The sequence below is a fragment of the Panthera onca genome, chromosome C2 (genome assembly GCF_046562875.1).
Source record: "Panthera onca isolate mPanOnc1 chromosome C2, mPanOnc1 haplotype 2, whole genome shotgun sequence".
Taxonomy (NCBI): Eukaryota; Metazoa; Chordata; class Mammalia; order Carnivora; family Felidae; genus Panthera; species Panthera onca.
In genome coordinates this window covers 90,922,001-90,947,672 of record NC_138347.1, presented here as the reverse complement: position 1 = coordinate 90,947,672, position 25,672 = coordinate 90,922,001, and the positions used below count along the sequence as shown (strand labels likewise).

Below are 25,672 nucleotides of genomic sequence, written 5' to 3'. Positions count from 1 at the left end.
GTCAGCATAGAGCCCGACGCGGGGCTCGAACCCACAGACCCCGAGATCATGACCTGAGCCGAAGTCGGATGCTTAACCGACTGAGCCACCCAGGTGCCCCTATGTAAGCTTTTTTAAATTAACACATTAAACACCAAAATTTAAGCAAATGTTTTGTAAACCCCCATCTTTTCAAATAGTAATGAGTTTTTCACAATTGAAATAGTAACTGGTTTCATTTGATTGCAAGTCAGGTACTGCTAATATATCTGGTTTAAGACCTACTTCACATTTGAATGAAATGTTAAATTTCAGTTAGAAATGAATGGAAATAAAGATGCTACTTTTTCCCCTCCCTTGGTCCACCAAATTCATAGATCACCTAAACTCTTTCTGTGGACCTCAGAAGAATAACCCTGGTGCTTTCTGTGGGCGTTCATATTACTGGTTCTCTCTAGTTTCAAAAGGCAGTAATTTCTCTGTGATTACTTAACTATTTACATGTTCACATTGCATGGAATCATGTTTATCAGTTCTAAAATAAAAATGTAACACAATTTTATGAACTACCTCCAGTTAACCAAAGGAACAAAAAACCCAGCACTGCTCACTGAGGTGGTTTAAAGTGTTGGGGTTCAGAGCCAATGACCAAGAAAGAATTCTTGAGATGTTTTCAGTGCAAAAAGGTGTTTTTTTGTTTTTGTTTTTTAATAGCAAGAGGACAGGACCCTTGGGCAGAAATAACTGCACTGGGATTGGGAGTTGGGGGAGGTAAAGACAAGGGGAATTTCCAAAAAGATTTTCCTATGCTAAAGAAGACTCATAGGATCCTGGAAGCCTGGCTATTGTCAAGCTGTTATTTTTCCCCCTAGCAAAGCATTAAAAATAAGACAGGAGTTCCCTGAGGAATGTCCTACTCTGTATGTCTTAAGTATTTGTCAATGGGCTGCAGGTTATAAGGAAATACAGTTTTGTCTACATTTCCTTTTGCCTTTGTTCTCCACATCATCATCACCACTATTAAAGTTTAAATTTTTACTAGTTCTGATGAAAATTTCTTAAACGGAAAGGTGATCTACATTAGTCACAGTTCTCCAGAAAAACAGAACCAATAGAGTATACAAAAAAGAATTATTACAAGGAATTGGCTCACAGGATTATGAAGACTGAGAAGTTTTAAGATCTGCAGTTGGCAAGCTAGAGACCCAGAGAGCCGACTGTGTGAGTTCCAGCCCCAAACCAGCAAGCTTGACCCTCAAGAAGATCTGATGTGTTTCAGTTGAGTCTAAAGAAAGGAAAAGACCCTTTTCCTTTTGTGCCTAAATGGGGTGTCTCTCCATTGCATGGGGACCCTCAAATGTGGAATGGCAATGGGGTGGAAGCTTTTGATGCAGGAGGTAAAAGAATTCACTGAATGAATTCAACTCACTGAAAGAATTCACCAGATGCAGAACAAAGGAGATAGAAGTTTATTGAATACTGGGAAGGGAGCCAAAAGCAGGACAGCAGAGGCTGTCTGCCCCAAGGCAGTGGGTGGGGGCTGCTTTTAAGGAGGGAAAGTGAGGAGGTATTATTACGGAGGAAACTGGTCTGGATCACCTGGCAGAAGAAACTTGGAAGGAAGGAGCTTTATTTTACACCGGTGGACTCAGAGGAGATCATTCTCCAGAGATCTGAGCTCCAGAATGCAGGTGGGAAGGGTGATTTATAGCATCATTTTCCGCATTTGTGGCAGCTTTCATGGGTGCAGCAAACAGGGCAGGAAGAACCCAGAAGAGGAGTCTCTAAGCTAGGAACTAGAGCTTGTTTTTGTCCCATCAGCCATCTTATGGTGCAGAACTTTACTTATTTTCCCAACAGTAGTAATTTGGCACCTGAGGCAAGCAGGGTGGGAACAAGAATCTGGAAGGGAAGTCTTCAGGCCAGGACTGAAATTTCCTTATTGATCCTGTTGGCCATCATATAACAGATTTTTCCCTAACAGTATGGCTAGGTATGGAATATTCCCTCTTTTGGTGCCTATAACTGTGCCTAGTTATAAATAGTCCATTGATTAGTTAGGGACTATGGATATTTTGAAATGGGTCATCTATATTCAACCAGGTGGTCCTGTGGACCCTTTCCACATTCCATTGCTCAAGCCTGTTTGCCTGAAAGTGGCCTCTGTCGCAGCTCAGGTCAAGTTCCTCACTACTGGGGTAGGTCTGCTTTTTGTTCTATTCAAGCCTTAAACTGAGTGAATTAAGGCCCACCCACCTTAGGGAGAGCAATCTGCTTTAGACAGTCTACAGATTTCAAATGTAAATCTCATCTACTGAAAACACCCTCACAGATACACCCAGAATAAAGTTTGACCAAATATCTGAGTATCTAGTGGCTCAATCAGATTGACACATAAAATTAACCATCTCAGTGCCTATATTGAAAAATCACTTTTTAAAATACCATAGCATCGGGGCGCCTGGGTGGCTTGGTCGGTTAAGCATCCGACTTCGGCTCAGGTCATGATCTCACGGTCCGTGAGTTCGAGCCCGGCGTCGGGCTCTGTGCTGACAGCTCAGAGCCTGGAGCCTGTTTCAGATTCTGTGTCTCCCTCTTTCTCTGCCCCTGCCCTGTTCATGCTCTGTCTCTCTCTGTCTCAAAAATAAATAAACGTTAAAAAAAAATAAAATAAAATACCATAGCATCATTATCACAACTAGAACTTTATGAAACTGTGAAATTCAGGAAAACCAGGGAGATAAATTGTTTCTACACAACTGAAGTTACAAAATGATACTGAAATGAAAAGAAAGTGATTTAATTTTATTATAATATATAGAATGTGGTACTTTTATTTTGAATGTTGCACTTTTCTTGCTATCTGAATAAGTAATCACCTTTGATTTCCTACAAATGCAGAGTGAATACTATGTGTGCAGGGGAAAGCAGAGTAGGGGAGAAATACAGTGTTCAAATTATTAAACAGATTTTTAAATACTTTAGAATCTTGTCAATGTGCCTTGGTATCACTATACAATTAAAGTAAATGTCGGCTTAATTTCTTTATATTTCACTTACATGATCATTTACTATAAGGTTTTGCCTTTCAGCCTAAAAGTACGCTTGCAAAGAGCACACGGCTTTTAGGATTGAGATGGTGATTTCATTTCAGGTCTTCAATAGACTTGTGGTAGGAAATTAAACAAGTGACACAACCACAGTCATTGCCTGAACTTGCTTATTTTATGAACTGTAATAAAAATGCTTGTTATCAAACATTAAGTATGGAGCGTTTTGAACTCCTTGGATGAAATACTTAATTTGAATTTACTCAGCCTTGTAAATAAATTTAAAAGATTAATTGACCTGCACAAATTTGTTACCAACCTTCTCTCTCCTATGGTGATGAACTTCTAGTAAAATGAAGGAAATTAACATTTCTTTCAATATCACCCTTAGATATTAGTGTTCACAGGAGTTGAGCAGATCAGTACCTCTTTCTTACCCAGTATAGACCCACCACAATCCACTAAAGTGTTGTGTGAGAAAACAGCTTACATTAGGGTAGAATACAGTTTTAGGATCACGGAAGGTCTATGAATTTGGCCTAGATTTAAAGTAATGAATAACACAAAGATTTCGAGAACAGGGTTTCTGTGCCAGGAATGTTCTCCTTAAGGGAAATCCCTAGATGAAATGACTTGGGGGGGCAAAAATCCAGTCTGAAAATTGGGTTCTTTTTGTCCTATTTTACTCTGAAAGTAGCTACGAACAAAAGCACTAAAGAACAAAATAAACAGAGGTTTGAGGGTACAGCGCTTCCTTCCCTCATCACTGGTTAAATCACAGGAGAATAGGCAATACAGGAGGAGGCAGTGAGCGAGAGAGACAGAGAAACAAAGAGAGGAGAAATAGTATGAGCTGGTGAGATAAGTCCTCTCCAGAACTTTGCAGGGAAACTGTGGGCTTAGTAGGTCAGGAACAGATCCCAGGAAGACTCCTCAGAGAACTGTGTTGTTGCTGATTCTCTAGTTTTGGATTGGCTTTCTTGAATCTTTTACCCTTCGTTTGTGCTTAACCCCGACAGGAGACTCAAATAGCCAAGAACTTCCAGCTGTAGGTTCCAGGCATTTGGGCCTAACAATGCTACTGTTCTGTACTCTAAGTTGACATTTAGCACCATCAATGTGGTTTAGTAGATCTCAACCTTCAAAACATAATTTAAAAACAGTTATAAATAGGGGCACCTGGGTGGTTCAGTGAGTTGGGCACCCAACCCTGGCTCAAGTCACAATCTCATGGTTTGTGAGTTTGAGCCCCACATTGGGCTCACTGCTGTCAGCGCAGACCCCACTTCAGATCTTCTGTCCCCTTCTTTCTGCCTCACCCCCACTCTTGCTCTCTCAAGAATAAACAAAACATTTAAAAAAATTCTAAATAATGTTCATTCTGTCGCCATCTTAATTGATTTACAAAAGGAATTTTTATAAATGACAGAGGTGGTAATACAAACCTTTAGGGAAAAGATAGATTTATTAATAAATGGATGAAGTAAAGCAAGCCAGAGTAGGGAAAAGAATGTGGAAGTATTTTAAGGGATGTAATCCTGAAGGCTGGATGTTGCCTTTTTGAGTTGGCTGAAAAATAGAGAACATATGAATGATGATGTAGCTAGAAGGAATCACAGAAATGGAATGCTATGAAAATATGAGCTAAGCAGTGGGATTAGCCATGGCAAGAACAGAGAGACTTGAATATCTGTAATGGCTTCAAAAAGAATGTCCTGGGCTGGTGAAAGGCCGATGTAAAACAAGAACTGTACTTTGTGAAACTTGTAGGGCAAATGAATGAAAGTAATATCAAATATTACATTTACATTTCACATTTATTTTTTTTTAATTTCATTTTTTCAGGGACACATATTATGGAATTTAGGATTGTTGGGTTTTGATCCATGACAATCTTCTATTGAGAAAAAAAAATATTTCTAGGGAAAATTTCCTCACAGATTTCTAAGGAAATATCAGCGTGGCTGATATTTGGAGTGCATATTAAGAATTCAGCATGCAAAGATAAATTAAAGCCAAACCTATGTTTCCACTGATGTTGAGTAGGATGTAAGTTCCAAAAAGACACGTAAATAAGGGGAAGCATGTAAGTAAAGGGAAAGGAGACTCCTTGTAAAAATTATTTTTAATTTTGTTGGCTAAGCAGCTGGGAAAAGACTAGATTCTATCAAGTCCTTATTAAAAACATAAGAGTGTTGGGGTGCCTGGGTGGCTTGGTCGGTTAAGCGTCCGACTTTGGAACTTTGGCTCAGGTCATGATCTCACGGCCCGTGAGTTCGACCCCCGCGTCGGGCTGGCTGGTGAGTTCGAGCCCCACGTCGGGCTCTGTGCTGACCGCTCAGAGCCTGCAGCCTGTTTCAGATTCTGTGTCTCCCTCTGTCTCTTCCCCTCCCCTGTTCATGCTCTGTCTCTCTCTGTCTCAAAAATAAATAAACGTTGAAAAAAAAAAATTAAAAAAAAAAAAAAAACATAAGAGTGTAACAGTCTAGGTTTCACAAATATAAATGCATGTGGCCACCATTCTGTGAATTTGAATGAGTGAAGCAGGCTGAGCGTGAGACACCAGTGATGGGAAACTGCTAACTGTCTTGTCTGCCCAAGACATTCAAAATTCGATTAGGAACAAAAACATTGACTAAACAAATACCTTCAAAGGTGCCAGTTCTCAAAAGCTGAATCTGTCAAAAATACTTGGAATTTGTACATGACATAAAGTAGTTCCTTTGCTTTTTATAATCCAGTACTTAAGGGTCGCTCTTTTTTGGGAATATGAAAACTCTACCTAAACTGTCCCAAGTTGATCTAAAACTTTCAGGAATCTTTGCCCCAAGAGTGTATCAGGAAATGAAAGAGAATGAGCTCTCTTTTCAGAAAATCAGGCTTTCAAAAGACACAATTTGGTGGGATTCACTATAAAAATTTTTAGATTTTTTTTCATTACTCAAGGTATTTATAAATAACATTAAAATGGAAGCTTGTACAAAGCTGTCATCATCAAGACAGCATGGTATTGGCATAAAAACAGACACATAGACCAATGGAATAGAATAGAAACCCCAGAACTAGACCCACAAACGTATGGCCAACTCATCTTTGACAAAGCAGGAAAGAACATCCAATGGAAAAAAGACAGTCTCTTTAACAAATGGTGCTGGGAGAACTGGACAGCAACATGCAGAAGGTTGAAACTAGACCACTTTCTCACACCATTCACAAAAATAAACTCAAAATGGATAAAGGACCTGAATGTGAGACAGGAAACCATCAAAACCTTAGAGGAGAAAGCAGGAAAGGACCTCTCTGACCTCAGCCGTAGCAATCTCTTACTCGGCACATCCCCAAAGGCAAGGGAATTAAAAGCAAAAGTGAATTACTGGGACCTTATGAAGATAAAAAGCTTCTGCACAGCAAAGGAAACAACCAACAAAACTAAAAGGCAACCAACGGAATGGGAAAAGATATTTGCAAATGACACATCGGACAAAGGGCTAGTATCCAAAATCTATAAAGAGCTCATCAAACTCCACACCCGAAAAACAAATAACCCAGTGAAGAAATGGGCAGAAAACATGAATAGACACTTCTCTAAAGAAGACATCCGGATGGCCAACAGGCACATGAAAAGATGTTCAACGTCGCTCCTTATCAGGGAAATACAAATCAAAACCACACTCAGATACCACCTCACGCCAGTCAGAGTGGCCAAAATGAAGAAATCAGGAGACTATAGATGCTGGAGAGGATGTGGAGAAACAGGAACCCTCTTGCACTGTTGGTGGGAATGCAAATTGGTGCAGCCGCTCTGGAAAGCAGTGTGGAGGTTCCTCAGAAAATTAAAAATAGACCTACCCTATGACCCAGCAATAGCACTGCTAGGAATTTATCCAAGGGATACAGGAGTACTGATGCATAGGGGCACCTGTACCCCAATGTTTATAGCGGCACTCTCAACAATAGCCAAATTATGGAAAGAGCCTAAATGTCCATCAACTGATGAATGGATAAAGAAATTGTGGTTTATATACACAATGGAATACTACGTGGCAATGAGAAAAAATGAAATATGGCCTTTTGTAGCAACATGGATGGAACTGGAGAGTGTGATGCTAAGTGAAATAAGCCATACAGAGAAAGACAGATACCATATGGTTTCACTCTTATGTGGATCCTGAGAAACATAACAGAAACCCATGGGGGAGGGGAAGGGAAAAAAAAAAAAAAAAAAAAGAGGTTAGAGTGGGAGAGAGCCAAAGCATAAGAGACTGTTAAAAACTGAGAACAAACTGAGGGTTGATGGGGGGTGGGAGGGAGGGCAGGGTGGGTGATGGGTATTGAGGAGGGCACCTTTTGGGATGAGCACTGGGTGTTGTATGGAAACCAATTTGACAGTAAATTTCATATATTAAAAAAATAAAAAAAATAAAAAAAATAAAAAAGTTCCTTAGGAGGATAAGCCAGCTTTCCCAAGTAATATGTCGGCCCAGAGCAATGGTTAAGAACACAAGCAAGCCTTAGACCACCTGCTAGTGGTAATGGTCTTGGGCAAGTCACCTTAATTCTCTGTGCCCCAGGTCTCCATCCACCTCAGGGGACAGTGTAAAAGCTCCAAATATTAGTAATAGTATTACCAAACCCACAGTGTGGACTGTTTGTGTGCTATTTTATACTTATGAAAAAAGCACCTTTACTGAATGTCAGAGAGCTATTTCCATTATACTGAGTGGTGTCTATATTGGTCTAGCGACACTGATGCATCATGACGCCTAAGTAGCAATAAGGGAAGGTTAAGGGCAGTAGAAGGCTCACCAATTGCCCTCCATAGCAGCTCTATCTCCAACTGAGCCTCAGAGCAATGTGCCCTAACAACTAAGCAAACAGCCACAAGTGATTTGAGACCCCAAATTATATGGTATCTCATTGACAGATAAACTTTTCCTGCAAATGTCCTCACCCAAGGAAAATCTTCAAAATATTTTGTAGCAGCCTAATAAATACTTCATGACTAGAAGTGTCCAGAGTGTATAGTTTATCAGCTTTGTGTGTCTGAGGACAAAGGCTTTGAGGATATCTCTTAAAGGGAAAAATACCCTGTTACATCTTCAACCATGGCATCCCAGTGCTAAAACTCCTTACCCTGCTGTGAAACTTGGCAGTTCGATAAGACTTGGGTGACAGATTGTACACCGTGTAGTGGTCAAGATGTCTGGAATCCAAAAAGCTTCGGATGTCATCCACCTGATTCCTGAATCCTATGTCAACGTTGTCCAGAGGAAAGGACATCACTAGGAGGGATCACAGAGAGAGAATATCGGTTAAATGGGTATGCTGTTGCAATGAGCAGCAACTGAAAGCTGAGCTGTTAATAAACATGAGAAACTTACCAATAAAAAAAAAAATAAAAAAATAAAATAAAATGGAAGCTTGTCTTGTTTATAAATGCTCACTCACACAGGCTTTCCATTTTAAGTGATTTTAACTTTGTTGCAAAGATCTTTCTATTAGGTTCTCAAAGAAAATTGGATAGGTTTTGAAACATTATTATATGTTTGGAAAATCTAGCCCTGTAGTTGAAAAAAGTTGTAACAATTCATGTTCTAAATATTAAACTACACATTTCTAAATTTTTGATCAGTTATATACATAAAGTATTTTTGAAATTATATCATACCAAAGAAAAATGGCGGGGGGGGAGTATGGTTGAAGAGTCAATGTCTTTTTTTTTTTTAATGTTTATTTGATTTTGAGAGAAAAAGAGAGCACAAACCAGAGGGGCAGAGAGAGAGGGGGACAGAACATCCAAAGCAGGCTCCCCACTGACAACAGAGAACCCAATGCAGGGCTTGAACCCATGAACAGTGAGATCACGACCTAAGCTGAAGTCAGATGCTCAACCGGCTGAGCCACCCAGGCACCCCAAAGAGCCAATGTCTTGATTCAATGACAAACATGTATTGAATACATTATACTGGACATTAGATGTGGTGTCCTCATTGCTGTTGTTTCACTTCTCTCATAATTACTGCTGAGGAGATTGGCATTTTTCCATAAAATTTTCATACTTGAGACTTAAGGGAATATGCTTTTAAGAATAAATGGAGGGGCACCTGGGTGACTCAGCTGGTTGAGCATCCAACTCTTGGTTTTGGCTCAGGTCATGAACTCACAATTCACGGGTCCAAGCGCCTCACTGGGCTCTGTGCTGGTGGCAGGGAGCCTGTTTGGGATTCTGTCTTTCTTCCTCTCTCTTTGCCCCTTCCCTGCTCATGCTCTCTCTCTCTCTCTCTCAAAATAAATAAATAAAATAATTTTAAAAAAAGAATAAATGGAGAAAATTTCTTCTGTGGTTTTCAAAAATCATTCTAAGAAGAATGGAATTATAACCTACAAAGCCTTCCTTTAAATTTATTGGAAAACTTGAAAAAAAAAAGTCTAAACTTTTTAGGGGCTCAACATCATTTTTAAATATTTCAAATTAAAGAGTCATTACAGTTCTTAATAATCTATGATAAAAATATTTTTGAAGCACCAACAGCAAGCAGAGTTTGATTTGAGCCAGCACTAGTCACAGTTTGGTGAGCATCAGAACCATAGGGAAGTGTTACCAGGCAGGCTCCTGGGCTGCATCCTCAAAGGTTCCCATTCCCATTCTGGAGGACAAGGGGGGAGCCTAAGCAGGTTCCTGGATGACATTGATGCAGCCAATGTATTGACCACATTTTGAGTAGCACTGATTTTGGGGTATCCCAAGAAGCACAATGTATGCTAACAATTTAAATTATGTTTTTCAGAAAAATAATTTCAACTGTTCCAGAAGAGCTAAGTGTCAAGAAACCAATGTCAGTTCTGTACAGATAGAAGGTGATGCTGATTATTTCATCAACCATCTTGGAATTCCCACCGTGCAGTTTGCCTATGAGGATATCACAGCATTAGAGGTGATTGTTCCTAAAATAATACACACACACACACACACACACACACACACACACACACACACACACATATATATATAGCAGATATGCAGAATTTGATTTTATCCTGGCTGTTTGCTTTCTTACCAAATAGGTCACTATAGGGAGCTGCTTCATTTAAAGAGTTATTCTTGTTGTTCAGTGGCTTTGTAACAGTATTTGAAAACATCAGCTCTTTTCAGTAGTGTTGAATTCAATTTAAAAAGATTTATACTAGTCACTCACATTTTCACAGTGTGCTTCGCAACAAGAAATTTGCAGTAGTTGGATTAACATCAAAACATAATTGTAATCTTCAGTATTCACAGAAACAGATGACATGTGCAATAGATTCTCCTCTCCTTGCCCAAGGGAAAATGTGTTTCACGTGCTGTATATTAATGTGAGTCTTGTGGATTAGCTGCGCAAAGTTTGTCAATAGTTTGCGTGCCCAAAAAGATACTACTTTTTTGTGAGGATAGGAGGCTTTTTCCCCAAGATTATCACAGAGGCCTGATTTATCTTAACTAAGTCTATGTTCATCCATCTGTTGGCCTTCAAACCTTTTGATCTGTCTCATAATTATGTCACAGGAAACTTGTTCTCTGCAAAACCAAACCTGTTGAGATATTTTGCCTTTCACAAGTTGTACATGCTTTATTGGGAGCTATTTGAAACCTGGGGTGGCCTGTTGGAGGTGATTATTAAATTGACAAAACTGTGGCTGAAAAATAGAGTAAAGCCTGCTTTGTTCTTCAACTGTAGATGCTCCTGAAAAGTTGTGTTTGAATTGCATTTTTATAGGCTCAACTTCAGACACATAATATCTTGATTTCTGCTAGCTTCAGGGATATTTAGCTGTATGTTTCTCTGTAGTTCATCTCCCACGTTCATCCCTTAGTTCCTCTGTAAACAGCTAATGGTCACTAGCAACTTAAATTCGCGGAGGGAAAAACTCTGGGTGAATCCTATTGTAATGGGATGAATTATTGGATAATGGAAAAGTTATTATAATTTATCTTTTTTTAAATTGTATTTTCATCCGCTATTGTTGGGTAAAAATGGGATACATGTGTAGAGGTATCTTATCTTTTACCAAGCCTACTATAAACACTTAAATGTAATCAATGTATTAAGGCGTTAACTCATTTTTAATTTTCCTGCTTACTATTTTTTATATTTGTTAATGTTTATTTTTGAGAGAGAGAGAGAGAGTGTGTGTGCATGTGACCAAATGGGGGGGCAGAAAGAGAGAGGGAGACAGAGGATCCAAAGTGGGCTCTGTGCTGACAGCAGAGAGCCCAATTTTGGGCTCAAACTCATGAACTGTAAGATCATTACCTGAACTGAAGTTGGGTGCTTAACTAACTGAGCCACCCAGGCACCTCTCCTGCTTGCTATCTTTTAATATCTCTTCATCATCCTCCCATCTCAGCTCATCCAGCTCATGTCATATTAACATGTTGAATGATAGCTTTTTTTCCATACATATCTAATTCATCCTGGTTGAATTTTAAGCCAAGAATTTAGGCAGATAGAATAGGATAGCCTTAGGAATGGGTCTATACTTAACTCTTGACTCTGAAACTTACTGGACAAATGAGTTAAACTCTTTCGGAATTATTTTACATTACAGATAAGGAACCTTGGTATACTTAGTGAATCTACTTCATAGAGCCCTGGTAAGGATTAAATGAGACTGCATGTAATGGACTTAGCTAATATTGAGCATATAATAAGTTCTCCATCAACCATAGCTATTGTGACAGGTATGGTTATCTAACTGTAGGTTCAACCTATTAGTGGAAGAATTTCTGTACTTTTTAGACAAGAACACATTTAGTGGAAAGGGAGAGTTTGTTAATTATTAGGTAAAACAAACTTCTAAGGCTGAAGCGATGGGATCTAATGAGGATCAGTTAGAGAATCTGAGGTGTCAGTAGAGAGATTTGGAAACAGGTCACAGTGAAGTTCTAAGAAGGCACTGTTATCACAGTGAAACTCCTGTGGCTAAAGTCTATCTACTAGAACTGGCTTAGTTTGAAAAAGCTCATCAGTTTTTCAAATGATACCCCAAATGTTTAACTCCCATCAGCAAAATTATTTTTTATTATATTTGTCTCTAAAAAAGCAATTAAAGAGAATCTCCTATGCTTTTTAACAAATGACTTTGTTTATAATGCTTTAGTGTGGAAAAAAATTTTAATGGATTTGTCCCTTGCAAAATATAAATGCTTCAGATGAGATCATTTTGTGTAGTGAATTCTTACAAGAACAAATAATAACATTTGCTTTCTGTGTTAACCTATAATAAATATCTGTATACACTGACAGGAATCATAAACATTGACAGGCTTTATCCATGATATAAAGAATATTTATTCCATGTCAATTATGAAAGCAGGTGAGGAAATAAGAGCTTTTTCATGAATCTACTATTAGATATAAAAATATAATGTATGTATATTTTTACATGTAATATATAATGTGTATCATATATAAAATAACATCTACAACTTACTGAGTATTTGATGTGCTAAGTATTTTTATCTCATCTTACCTAATATTTATAATATCCTAATGAGTCAGCTTTTATTATTAACACTTATTTTGCTGAGACTGAAATGAAGCTTAAAATCAAGTAGCTTATCCAAGGTCATAAAACTAATCAATAGCGAAGATAGTAGTTGACTTTAGATCTGTTTAACGTAAGCCTGTATTCTCAGCTATTACACTGAAGTCTGCAAATTGGAAGCGCGAGGGCAAAATCCAGTTCACAGATATGTTTTGTTTGCCCTGAGCTTTACTAAAAAATTGCTTCTCCCATGAAAACAATTGGCTAACTTGTGCATTACTCACCAGCTTCCCATGTTCTTTATTAAGGAGTCTGCCATGGTGTTTGTCCCAGAGTGCAGTTAAGAAGAATATTTCTTTAATGCCTGTTGCTATCACAAATTGGGAAATGAAACAATCAACCTAAAAAGCCACATGTTTCACCAGACTTATGTTGCCTACATTACCTTCCTAGCCCCTGTAGGAACTGAGTTTGTTATCACTGCACTCATTTTGAGTGAAAGAGCCAAAGTGGTTAATTCTGCAGTCCTTTTCGCTTTATAAATTGTATGTGTTCTAAATGAGCTAAGTTTATGATTATACTCCTGTTTTTGCAGAAATTATCTTTAAATTTTATTTGGGTGATTATAATGCTAACTTTAGTATTTCTGCCATTTTTTTTAATCCAGCAGATTGATTATAGATCTATTATGGTCAGTTTTAACAAGCTAATAATGATAATAGGAAAAAAAAACTATAGGAAAACAAAGTAGTGCCACAGACACCACTTTTAATGGACACATGGGATATTATTCTAAAATTCTTTTTTGATGTAACATGACATTTTATAACATCAGTCCCCAATATTTCATGTTTCCATATTCCCACCAGTACCTTTCCCTTGTAGTGTCTCTGGGTGCTTATAGATTGCATAGATTGCTGGAAGAACATTTCATCTTTAGTTTTTCTTGAGGTCTATAGACTAATTTTCCAATAATTAAATTTCACAAATGCAAAGCAATGTATGGATTTTCCAGATGCTAGAATTATTCCTTCTCATAAAATATTGCCCTGTTAATTGAAATGTCTCTAGTTGTAAGTTTCATTTAAATAAGGTTTTCAGTTTGTAAACATTGTTGCACCTGTTAGAAGAAGCATTCTGCACAGATTAAAAACAATGCAGAGACTGCTGAAAAGGAAATGAAAAGACAGATGCTTTCTGATTAAGAGTGCAATATTTATGACAGGCTGGTGGTCCGATGCACATTTCTTCTGTCACTTAACAGCTGTTTCACATAATTTTTGTTCCAGATCAGTATATTTACTCTCCATAGGGCATGTCAGAGGGTCTGGCTTTCTTAGTATATCAGAAGATCAATCCATGCCCTAGCAAGCTTTCTACCACAAATTGAAGCTCTGGTTCCTCACTCTGCTTAACCTTATATTTTTTGCTCTTCTGCTTGAAACATTCTATTTTAAACCCAATTTACCTCTATAATGGAGCATTTAACATTTAAATGATAATGAGATAAAGAGGGATTATAGCTTTTATATAGCAGAGTTTTTTGCATAATTGTTTCAATATCATTTAGTAACCCAGCAACTGAAAGCCAAGTAGCATAGGTGTTTTGAAACTCTTATTCTTTTTAGGGTAGATGGCTTTGATATCAATTTTGATTCTTAAACTGATATACAGCAGCAGGAGTGTGTGTGTGTGTGCGTGTGTGTGTGTGTGTGTGTGTGTGTGTGTGTGTGTGAACTTTAACATTAAGGTAACTTTACCACATAAAAATAATTCGTTCAGATAAAATACAGGTACGATACTACAATATGCATGTACGCATTCTGGAACAAAGTAACTCATGGTTTATATCTTGATTCTTCATGTTTTATTCTACTAAGTAGAAGAATCATCTATTTTACTTAAATTAGTGATAATTCTTTCATTCCATTTTCTGTTAGGAGCTTAGTCTTTGACACTGTTATATTAACAGATTATATAACAGTTCAAAAAGCTCTTGACTTAAGGAACCAAATAGTTGTGTGTAGCTATGCATATGTTGTACTGATGTTTTGCAGTATCTGATAGAATCTGTTTCATCGCTATGAAACTTATGTCACTCAGAAATGAGATTTTTACCTTTCTACTTTCTACTTCAAAATGCCAGTGAGAAAGGGGATGCAAAGGGGTGCTTTAGAGTTCTCTCTAGTTCATTACTTTTCTTTATAATTTATTTTAGGAAAAGTGCTTTCAGTGTCAATCAAAGCATATGGTATTATATTCAGATCAGACTTGATTCATTTAGGGCAGAGGTTCATAAACATTTTGTTCTAAAAACCCATTTACCCTCTAAAAGTATTAGAAGAGAAGGTTAAACCCAATCAACAAATCAACAGTTATAGAGCAGACTTGAAAAGCTTTGATTGTACAGTATATGAGTTTTACCCTCTAAAACTCTAAAGAAAAGAGCTCTGGTTTATGTGGCTAATGTGTGTAAATGTTTACTACATTAGGAATTAAAACTGAGAAAATGTATATTTACTTAAAAATAAATAATAAACTTGTTATGAATTAATATAAATTATTGTTGAGGGGCGCCTGGGTGGCTCAATCGGTTAAGTGTCAAACTTCGGCTCAGGTCAGGATCTCGCGGTTTGTGAGTTCGAGCCCCACGTCGGGCTCTGTGCTAACAGCTCAGAGCTTGGAGCCTGCTTCGGATTCTGTGTCTCCTCCTCTCTCTGCCCCTCCCCTGCTCATGCTCTGCCTCTCTCTGTCTCTCAATAATAAACGTTAATTTTTTTAAATATATAAATTATTTTTGAGAAAGAGAATTATATTTCCCAAGACAAGAAAATATAAATTAGAAGAATGGCATTATTTTACATTTTTGCAAATGTCTTTATTGTGTCTTAATATGGGATAGCTGGATTCTCATATGTGTCTCTATATTTAATCTGTTGTTATATGTTGTTTTGGTTGAAATGTATAAAGAAAATCTGGTCTGATAGTCTCTTCACATAATGGCATGTTTTTCTTTGATGCTACACTGGGACTTGACAGAGATTAGTGTTCTAAAGGTTAGTTTCAATGTGGTATCTGAAACCATATTGATGACCTTTTTGTAACCTGTACACTTATGAATATAGAGAGAAAATGAGAGTGTGAAGGCATGTAATGTCATTATTATTATGAAAATAATGTCGATCTCAGGGATCTTTGAGAGTCTCTGACCACACATGGAGAAATGCTCATCTGGGGAAATGGCCTTGGTTAAACTAGCCTACTTCACCGTTTATATCTGACAAGGTGTTCAACATTTCTCTTTTTCAAGAATTTGAACTGTAATTCTATATAAACCTGCATGTGTATTTTCCTGGCATCTTTGGGTATTGCTATCCCATTCACCTGACAAACAGCATGAAGAAGGGAATATAACACTCTCATAAACTGTGACTCTACAAAGAATTCCACTTCTGAGAAGCCTTCCTTTAGAAGAGAAGGTTAAACCCCAATCAACAAATCAACAGTTATAGAGCAGACTTGAAAAGCTTTGATTGTACAGTATATGAAATGCCTGTCACAGAGGGAGTGCTATTAAAGTGGCTATATGTTTCCAGGAGCCTGAGGAGTAAACACAAGAAATTGAAATATGAGACAGATATTGAAAAAACAAAGAATGAAGAAACTCTTAAGACTCAAATGGATAATTCAAAAGATCATACTTCAAATTGCCTAATATTTAGAAATGGCTGCAAGGAGGACAGATTTCCCCTAACAGTTGTCCTTTCTTGGAATACTAAGTAAGAACATTTATTCCAAATGCCTATCACCATTAGATCAAAATATGTTGTATATGGATTGTGTTTTAGCTCTAATGCTATTTCAGAGGTTGTCTTGTGATCATCCCTGCTATGAGGAAACTTGTTTCATAGTAAAGTTTTCGATAATTTCTGTCATACTACTTACAGGTGAGTTCAATGACAGACTATGTCTTAAGTTTGGCATCATTTAAGTTAAGAACATAGGGTGACTTTCATGTGATTTATTCAGATATTTGTTAATTTGAACTCATTAATTTATTTGACCAGCAGTTATTAAGTATTTGCTGTAATCCAGTGCTATGTTAGAAGTTCAAAGATGAATAAAATCTGCTCTCTTTCTCTTAAAGAGGTCACAGTCTAGGTTAGGACTCAGACATATAAATAATCAACTGAAGAAAGGGCAGTAGAAGTTCTCTTAACTGACTTCCACTTAATCAATTTGTGGACTTCATTGACGATTCCACTCCTTTAAAACACAAAGATCAATACCCCAAGCCTCCTTGAAGCTCATCATAGTAGATCCTTTCTGAATTTTTGCACACTTGTGTTTTCTCCGGTTATGTGGTATGGTTGTCTGGAGTCAGCTGTATTGTCAGATCTATATATGCTCTTGGTGTTTGTTATAAATAATAAGGTATTTTAATTGCAACATAAACTTGTGAATCATGAATATGAAAAAAAAAATTACTTCTAAGAAACCTATAGTGATAACACCCTGAAAGGTGAATTGCTACTAAAAAACTGATATGTGGTAAACCAAACAACTCTTAGAGATTTGGGGAAATTGTAGTAATCTAGATGCATTTCGCATTCAGTTTCCTTCGCAAACATCTCTAATAATTCCACTTTAAATAAAAAGCAACTTGAAATGTAGAGAACTTCTAGGACAAGAAAGAAACAACAGAGCTTTATTCAACAGGTCAGTGTTTAGAGCAAATATCTTGTTTTTTCATCAAAATACTGGCCAATAAACATGCACTCACTCATACTCTAAATGCACTCATGCATGCACTCATATACTCTAAATTAGTATATATTACTTTACAGATGTATTTTTTACTGATTATTTAATTGAACTAGCTTCTAAATTACTAACCTGCCAATCAGTGGGACAAATCATATTGATTAAGATGGCTTATACTATACGGTGAAGTGATAGAGGGAAGGTTGTATCAAGGAAAATTATATTTAACACATATAATATTTGTGGTAGACATTGTTTTAAGTCCTTTAAACATGTTAGTTCCTTTAAATTAATTTGTGTACTTATAACTAGTACTTATGAGGAAGGTACTAGTACTACTACTTTCATCAAAGTTGAAACCAGGCACAAAGTGATCAAGTAACTTGGCTAACATCACACATCTACTAAGCGGTAGAATAAGGTTCAAACCAGCACTCTAGTACCAGGTATCTTGGCTTTTCCCCCAGCCTTAAACTGTTTCTCAAGGTTTTCTACATTAAATGAACTAGTTCTAACATGCTTTCCACCTCGCACTGTATTCATAGTGCAATGTGAAACCATGGTATTTCTTATTTCTTCTCCTTTCCTATACAAATGTTCTAAACATTTCAGATTTGACGATTCTTTTTTTTTAATGTTTATTTATTTTTGAAGGAGAGAGAGACAGAGCATGAGCAGAGGAGGGGCAGAGAGCAAGGGAGACAGAGACTGTGAAGCAGACTGCAGGCTCTGAGCTGTCATCACAGAGCCTGATATGGGGCTCGAATCCACGAGCTGTAAGATCATGGCCTGAGCCGAAGTTGGACACTAACCAACTGAGCCACCCAGGCACCCTTCAGCTTTGACAATTCTTAAAGTTAAGCAATAGCTAGAAGTGGGTAATATTTCTGTACTGAATTTAAAATAAGCCCATAACTTATATATTATGACAAAACTGATATGAAGGTTTTGTTATGGTAATGTATACAATCTCATCCAAAAAAATAGTTTATAATTTTATTTCCAAGTTAATTCTGGAATATGAGGACAAGCATAAGTTTGTCTCTTCTAATTTCAAAGGTAATGACATATTTCTTCAAGTGGAATATTATGACATCTGAAACCATTTTGGAGATTATGACATCTGAAACCATTTAGAGTCACTTAGCTGAATTTTTAAAACGAATAATTAAAAATGTTAATAGCAATTTTGGTACCCATATGCTCTAACTATAAACTCCAGAAGGAAACAGCGTATCTAGAGCTCATGAGGCTGTGGATGATGACTATGGCCATGGTTGAATTTCCTTGTCCATTCCCTAACCTTCACAACTCCATACAATTTTATTTGCATCTGAAATTGTAGATTTTTAACATCTGTTTCACAGTTTATAGTGTTTCAGACAGAAGCTTATAGTTTTGTTTTTTATTAAGCAAATGTTTCTATAGAAACTACAAAGAAAGACACAACAGTGGCCTTTGAAGTCTCATCAATGTTAAAAAGAAATGGATCGAAGCCAAGGCCACTTGGCTTTTAAGGATCACTATTGCTTCCTCATGAAAGTTCTGTTGTTTATATCAATTTCAAGAGAGCTACAGTTGTCTTCTGTCTTTCATGATGCTCTCTCCCTGTGATTTTAAGTGAATGGAGAGGATTCTGAAGGAGAGCAAAGTATTTATCAGTATTTTGATTTCTACAGTCTCTTGTCAATAGCTTTAGTGTTGAAATTATTTTGACCCATTTTTCTCTTTATTAGTGAAGAATGTTTTAAGTCTAAATAGTGTAGTGTTTATGTAGTACAGATAAGTGGGTAAAAGTAGGAAAAAAATAAACTAAGTTTATGCACAAGGTCATTTTTAGTTCTTTAAATTAGTATTTTGTCACTTTACTTTTATTCATTGATAATTGTTATCAGAGAAAATGTTATGCATACTCCATGTTTAGAGACAATTTCTTCTTTTAGTTTAATTTTGAAAAGTTTTAAAATGTTTTATTTACTTTTGAGAGAGAAAGAGAGCACAAGCAGGGGAGGGACAGAGTGAGAGAGAAAGAGAATCCAAAGTAAGCTCTGGGCTCTAGCTATCAGTGCAGAGTCTGATGTGGCCTTGACCCACAAACTGTGAGATAATGACCTGAGCCAAAGTTGGATGTTTAACCAACTGAGCCACCCAGGCTCCCCCAGAGGCAATTTCTAATTTCTCACTTAAGTATACATATATATCAAAGTTTAATTAAAAAGAAATTTCGTATTAATATTGCTGAGACCTGTTGTTAGAAATAATAAAATCAGATAAGGACATGGCAAAATATTGTGGTTAAATGAAAGGCACTTCTTTTCTGTACTGGCCACAGGTCCAGGTTAGGTATGGAAGCTCCATTGCCTGTCACTGGTTGCAGACTCCCACCAGTTGTGATTTTGGGCAATCCAAGTGGTCAGGGTAAGATCAGAGGCATCTTTAGTGAGAAGGTGGTCATATGAATGGTGAGTCCACAGATGTGCCTCACCCAGAGTTTTTTCTGATGTACTGACTGAAAAACAAAACAAAACAAAACAAAACAAAACCAAATACTCATAGATTCATTGACTTTTAGAACAACAGTGATCATTGAACCCAAGTAGCTTAATTTATTCCTCTGTAGTAAAAAGAAATAGAAACTTAGATTCAGTGACTCAAACAAACAAAAAATTAAGTCCATACTTAGTTATTCCTGCTCCCAGCCCAACGCTTCTATATATAGCTGTCCTCTGCTATGCTATATGTTCTATTCTTTTTCACACTTCTTTCCTCAATTTTCTTCTCTCCCCCCTTTCCAGCCTGGCTTCTTTCACCATTTCCTGCACATAAGGTCATACTCTTCATATCCTTTTCTTCTTTTTCACTCTTTGACTTTTCTGGATGGTTTTTTGCTCCCATTCTCTTTTCTCCCATTCTATTTTCCATTTTTTTGTCTTTTTTTGAAATTTAGTCTATTTAAAGTGGCTTGATGTGTTTAATTTGATCAAATGTGAAGCTATAGCCCAGTTTTCCCCCAACATTTTGGTGTGTAAGGCAATGGTACAAATGGGGGCTGTTATATGGTATGGCTAAATGGTTTAAATAAATGATTTGAATGTTATAAATCAAACTAAAAATGTTAAATAACAGATACTTTTTCCTCCTGATCTGACCAACACCTGTTTAAAATTATTGGAAAGGCAGGGTTGAATTTAATGTTTGCAGACTCATGAGAATCCTATGCCACAAGGTGGTGACAGAGGAAAAATTGGCCCTCAGCTTCTAACCCTTGATCCTTGACCCACCCTTTTTTTTCTGCCCACCCTTGACTCTGTCCCATACCATAAGGGGACTTGTATAGATGTGTGGACACCCAGTCTGCACTTTGAAGCATAGTCCCTAGCACTGACATGGCTGCTTCTCACCCACTTCCTGGGCCTAGGTTTGTATGCTGGAGGCACAATCTTCTCTGAAGATTGTAGACCTGGAAAAGAAGCCTGTCCAGTTGCTGAAAACAGATACAAGGCTGTTTGAGAAGGGAATTCTGAGATTCTAGAGTTCAAGGTAACTAGAACTTAATCTAGAAAGGGAGTCCTGAACTCTGAGGAGGCACATCTGTCTGTGTTGATTTAAGATCAAAAGACCTTGGAAACAAAAAGTGACTACACTCTAGGTATTGAACATTAGGTATGGCAAACTGTAGATGATCCTGGTGTATGAGAGTAAATATTCTTGAATAAACCTGTTCCAATGCTTGCAGTATGTTATCTAAGATTTGTCATTAAGAAAACTGGAGACCTGAACCAATCATTATAGGATCATTGGTAGTATCAGCTGCTTGTAGATATAACCTGGGTTCTAAAAGGTGTGGCTATCTAATGGTTGTGACAATGAAGCTATGAGGTACTGAATATAACAAATCACTTCCAGGATATAGTTGAATATGTGTTCCAAAATTTTAAGCTTAATGGAGTATAAAAAGAAGTGAGAACTTGTCAAAATGAAAAACAGTCAGTTAAACAGATAGTGTCTGGGATGTATGTTACAAAGCAAGAGTTCGTTTTAGTAAACTTTCTTTTATTTTCTATATTTTTTAAAGTTTATTATTTATTTTTGAAAGAGAGGGAGAGTGCATGAGTGAGGGAGGGACAGAGAGAGAGAGAGAATCCCAAGGATTTTCCGTGCTGTCAGCTTAGGGCCCAATGTGGGGCTGTAACCCACAAACCCAGATCATCACCTGAGCTGAAGTCCAGGGTCCAATGCTTAACTGACTGACCCAGACACCCCTATTTTAGTAAACTTTCTAAGCAAAGAAACGCATGATGGAACTTTGAACAAACTCTGGGAAGTCTTCAAGTGCTATCTTCTCTGTCATCTACTCCATTTTGAGGATTATGATCATGTACTACTATAAAAAGTTAATAAAGTCATGTGTTTTATGAGCCCAAATGGTTTGTATATACATACCAAAATATTTTGAGCAAAGAACATGTTTGGATATTTTTTGACAGAAGAACAGTAGAATTTCTGTATTTGAATCTTAATGAGAAAAATGTAAATTCCAACCTAAAACACAAGTCAGAAAACTAGAAAAAAAAGAGGGAACATTGGTTAAGAATTTAGTCAGAATTAATTTAGTTTTTCTATATTCTGCTGGTAGCCATAGTCTTTTTGAATATATCTTGAAAAGAGAGCCCTGCTATGTAGCATAATGTAAATAAAATACTATGCTAGAAAGCAAGATACTACTCTTTGCTTGAAATGCAGTTATTGGTAATTTTATATTCATTAAATAAGTTTATGAATGAATGGACGGATACAGTTTTTTAATTAATATTTTGATCAAAGCTACTATGTGCTTACAAACCTTCCCTCCCTCTTTCCTTCCTAACTTCTTTAATCAAATTTTAATCATGTTATGTATATATGGTTGCTATTCATTTATTGAAGATAATATTAATATAGTTTTCATATTGTTTTAAAACATAATTCATAGGATAATTGCATATTTGATGTCACTATTCACCTATTGTTCGATGTTTGCCTACATAGTTTTGTTATTATAGGTGATATTTTATGGAACCTCTTAGGCTTGATATTTGTTCCTCTCTCCATTCCTCTGAAACAAATTCCTATGTATAAAGTTTGGGTCAAAGTATGAATATTTTAAGCTCTTCAACATGTTGAAAAAAGGTCTTCCTGAATGATGGTATATTTTAAAATCTTTATGGCGAAGCATTAGGTGGTTCTTTAATCTCAGTCTTGCCAACAGTGTTCGTTAAAAATAAAAAGAAATATTTACCAATCTGATAGGTGAAGTGGGTGTCCTGTTCTTTTAATTGATTTTCTCTTATATTAACTTACTCAATATTAATTTACTAACTTATTAAAATATTTTATAAGGATATATAATGTGGAGTCTGTATTTGGAAATGAATATGTCAGCATAGATCAAGATAAATATCTTTCCAGATATAAAAATAGAAATAATATGGCCAAGATATTAACTGAAGGATCCACCCTAAGAAATTATAAATTTGTAATTAATTTAATAATCAGTACCAGGATGACATTCATAAAAGAGTTTATATTCAAGTTTATCAAGGCATGTAACCTGAAGGCTGAACTCAGGAAGCTTTAAAGTATTTGAAGTGTTGAAACTGGAAAATAGAAAATGTGTGACAACCAGCTTGACAGGTGTCAGAGATTGCCTTATGAAAGTTCTAGTGTATTGTTCAAAACTACTGCAAGGAAGAAGTATATAGAATTCCTTCTACAAGGTCGTAGCAGTTCTTAAGAGGATAGGACAGAGGGGACAATGAAAAGAACTGGAATTAATAGTGTACATAAATCAGCTTTTAATGATTCCAAGGTCATAATTTTAAAATTATAAATACTCGCTTTTACTACTGAACAAAGGTAGATATGTGTGTTTCGGGGAGTGCAGGTTGTTAAGAGACCCAGGGTATGATTAATGTCTCTGTAGAGTGGGCATGCCACCCTTTCAAAATAGCTGGGGCTGCTACTACACTATGATTAACCTGTAAGGCAACAGAAAAATAGACTTGTACCACATTGTACTCTATCATTCCCTGATGTCATTTTTCAGGAGATGCCATGGGAAAAATGACACTTCATAATGGGTGGGTGGGTGAATGGGGGTTAGGGTGGAAGTAGAAAGTATATATTCCTGAATCTTAATGTATTCATGTCTCTGTTTTATCTGTTTTATTATTGCATTCTATCTGTGTTTCATATATAATAAGAAGCATTATTCTAAAAATGAAGAATGGAACTTAGCTTATTTTAAACAGAAAATTGAACTCTGCTGCTAAAAGAAATAGCAGACTCATAGGCCTAGATAGAGGTCACCTAAAAACACTTGTTGGACTTCTTTATGTTTGTAAAAAATAGTCTAGAGAGAGAAAATAATGGCAAGGAACAAATATAGTATGGTAACAGGAAAGAAATTTAATCTTTCTCTTCCTTAAAAATATTAATCATCACCATCAATTAAGTTTAATTGAGCACAAACTATGTGTAGAACAGTACGCTCTGCATTAAGAACAAATACAGCTGTGATATAATCCATGGTGCTCAAGGGATTTATAATCTCTTTAGAGCATCCGGGCATGAGCATACACAAATAAACGGCAATAAAAGAAGCCGAGGCTTAGTGCCAAGTGATTTCTGTAGACATAAGGTGTCTGAGCCACAGCAAACAGAGGGATTCATTTCAAATTTTAATTATTCTTATTTTCTTACAATTTAAATATACATCTATAAGTTTTTGAACACTGCCATAGATTCTTGAAGACTTCCTGAAATATGGATACATCCACCACAAAGAATGTAAATCTCAAGTACTATGGGGGAAAAATAAAACTGAAACTGTACCTGTCAGATGATAAATCAGAGATAGAAATTTCAGCCGAGAGCAGCAGGTCTTACAAGTCTACAAACTCCTGTGCCTCTCTGGAGGTCAAAGTGACAAGTAGCATCATGATAATTTCTTCCATGGTAGTATTTAGAGTCCAATTCTGGAATCATCCATTGAATGGCTAGTGGTAGAGCTCATTTATGAAGATATCTATGTACAATAATGTCCTTTGAATTCAGAATCTAGACATCTGATAACATCATTTATCCAGAACATGGCCATAAGCTTATCCACCCAAACTTTAATTCTTGAAATTATTGTTGACTATTTTCTTCTTCATACCCCAGTCAAACTTCTAATGCCTATTTTTGCCAGTCATTTTACTGCTGAGTTCAACTTATTTTTTCTTGCAATACATCTCATTGCTATCACTGAATTTCTAGCAGTTGCTGCCTAATTCAGGCCATTCATTATTCCCTCACATCTGGACTTTGGCCTCCTACTTTGATAGCCTTTTCAGCCACCACTTCATCCTGAAAACTGCTAACCTCTGAAAAGAGTGCTTTGATTATGCCCCTCTTCCCTTTCCCTTCCCTGGCTTAGCAACCTTCCACATTTTCCAGAAAACAATTTTTTTAAGTTTTATTTATTTAATTTTAGAGAGACACAGACAGCGTGAGCAGGAAGCAGGCAGAGAGATAGAGATAGAGAGAGAATCCCAAGCAGGCTCTGCACTCTAAGTGCAGATCCTGACACAGGGTTCGAACTCACAAAACTACAAGATCATGACCTGAACCAAAACCAAGAGTCTGAGGCTTAACCAACTGAGCCACCTAGGTGCCTCTTCCAGCAAACAATTTTTAATGGTCTTATAAATAAATAATATAATGTTTCCCTTCAACACAGCTATTGTTTTTGTTACTCTCATGACATCTAACAGGGCAGTGCCTTGAATTTAATTGTATTCTCTTTTTCTCCTAATAGTGGGTGATTCAACAACAAAAATTTATCTTCTTATATTCCTAGAGCCTAGAAGTCAAGATTGAGGTGTCAGTAGGCAGAGTTGGTTCCCTCTGGGGGCTGTAATGAAGAATGTGTTCCACTTCTCTCTTCTAGCTTCCAGTGATTTTCTGGAAATATTTGGCATTCTTCGGCTTCTTAGCTCCATAATTCCAATATTCATATGGCATCCTACCTGTCTCTGTCTCTGTGTCCAGATTTCCCCATTATTTTTTAAAATTTGTTAATTAATTAATTTATTTACGATAGAGAGTGAAAGAATGAGTGAGCGGGGAGAAGCAGAGGGAATGGGAGAGAGAATCCTAAGCAGGCTCCATGCTCAGTGCAGAGTTTAAAATGGGCTTGAGCCCATGACTGTGAGATCATGACTGGAGCCAAAACTAAGAGTCACATGCTTAACTGACTGAGTCACTCAGGTGCCCCAAGATTTCCCCATTTAATATGGACACAGTCATATTGGGTTAGGAGTTACACTAAT

The 25,672-nt window shown here is 36.8% G+C and overlaps 1 protein-coding gene across 10 annotated transcripts in view; it reads left to right on the top strand.

The window, feature by feature from the left end:
* The window catches only part of NAALADL2 (N-acetylated alpha-linked acidic dipeptidase like 2), a 1,341,335-nt gene that overhangs the window by 1,118,381 nt on the left and 197,282 nt on the right, over positions 1-25,672 (top strand). For all 10 annotated transcript variants that reach the window (XM_078432146.1, XM_078432147.1, XM_078432148.1 and 7 more), the window contains one exon: positions 9,818-9,964. In XM_078432146.1, coding sequence (XP_078288272.1) covers positions 9,818-9,964 — 147 coding nt within the window. The remainder of the gene's footprint in view (positions 1-9,817; positions 9,965-25,672) is intronic.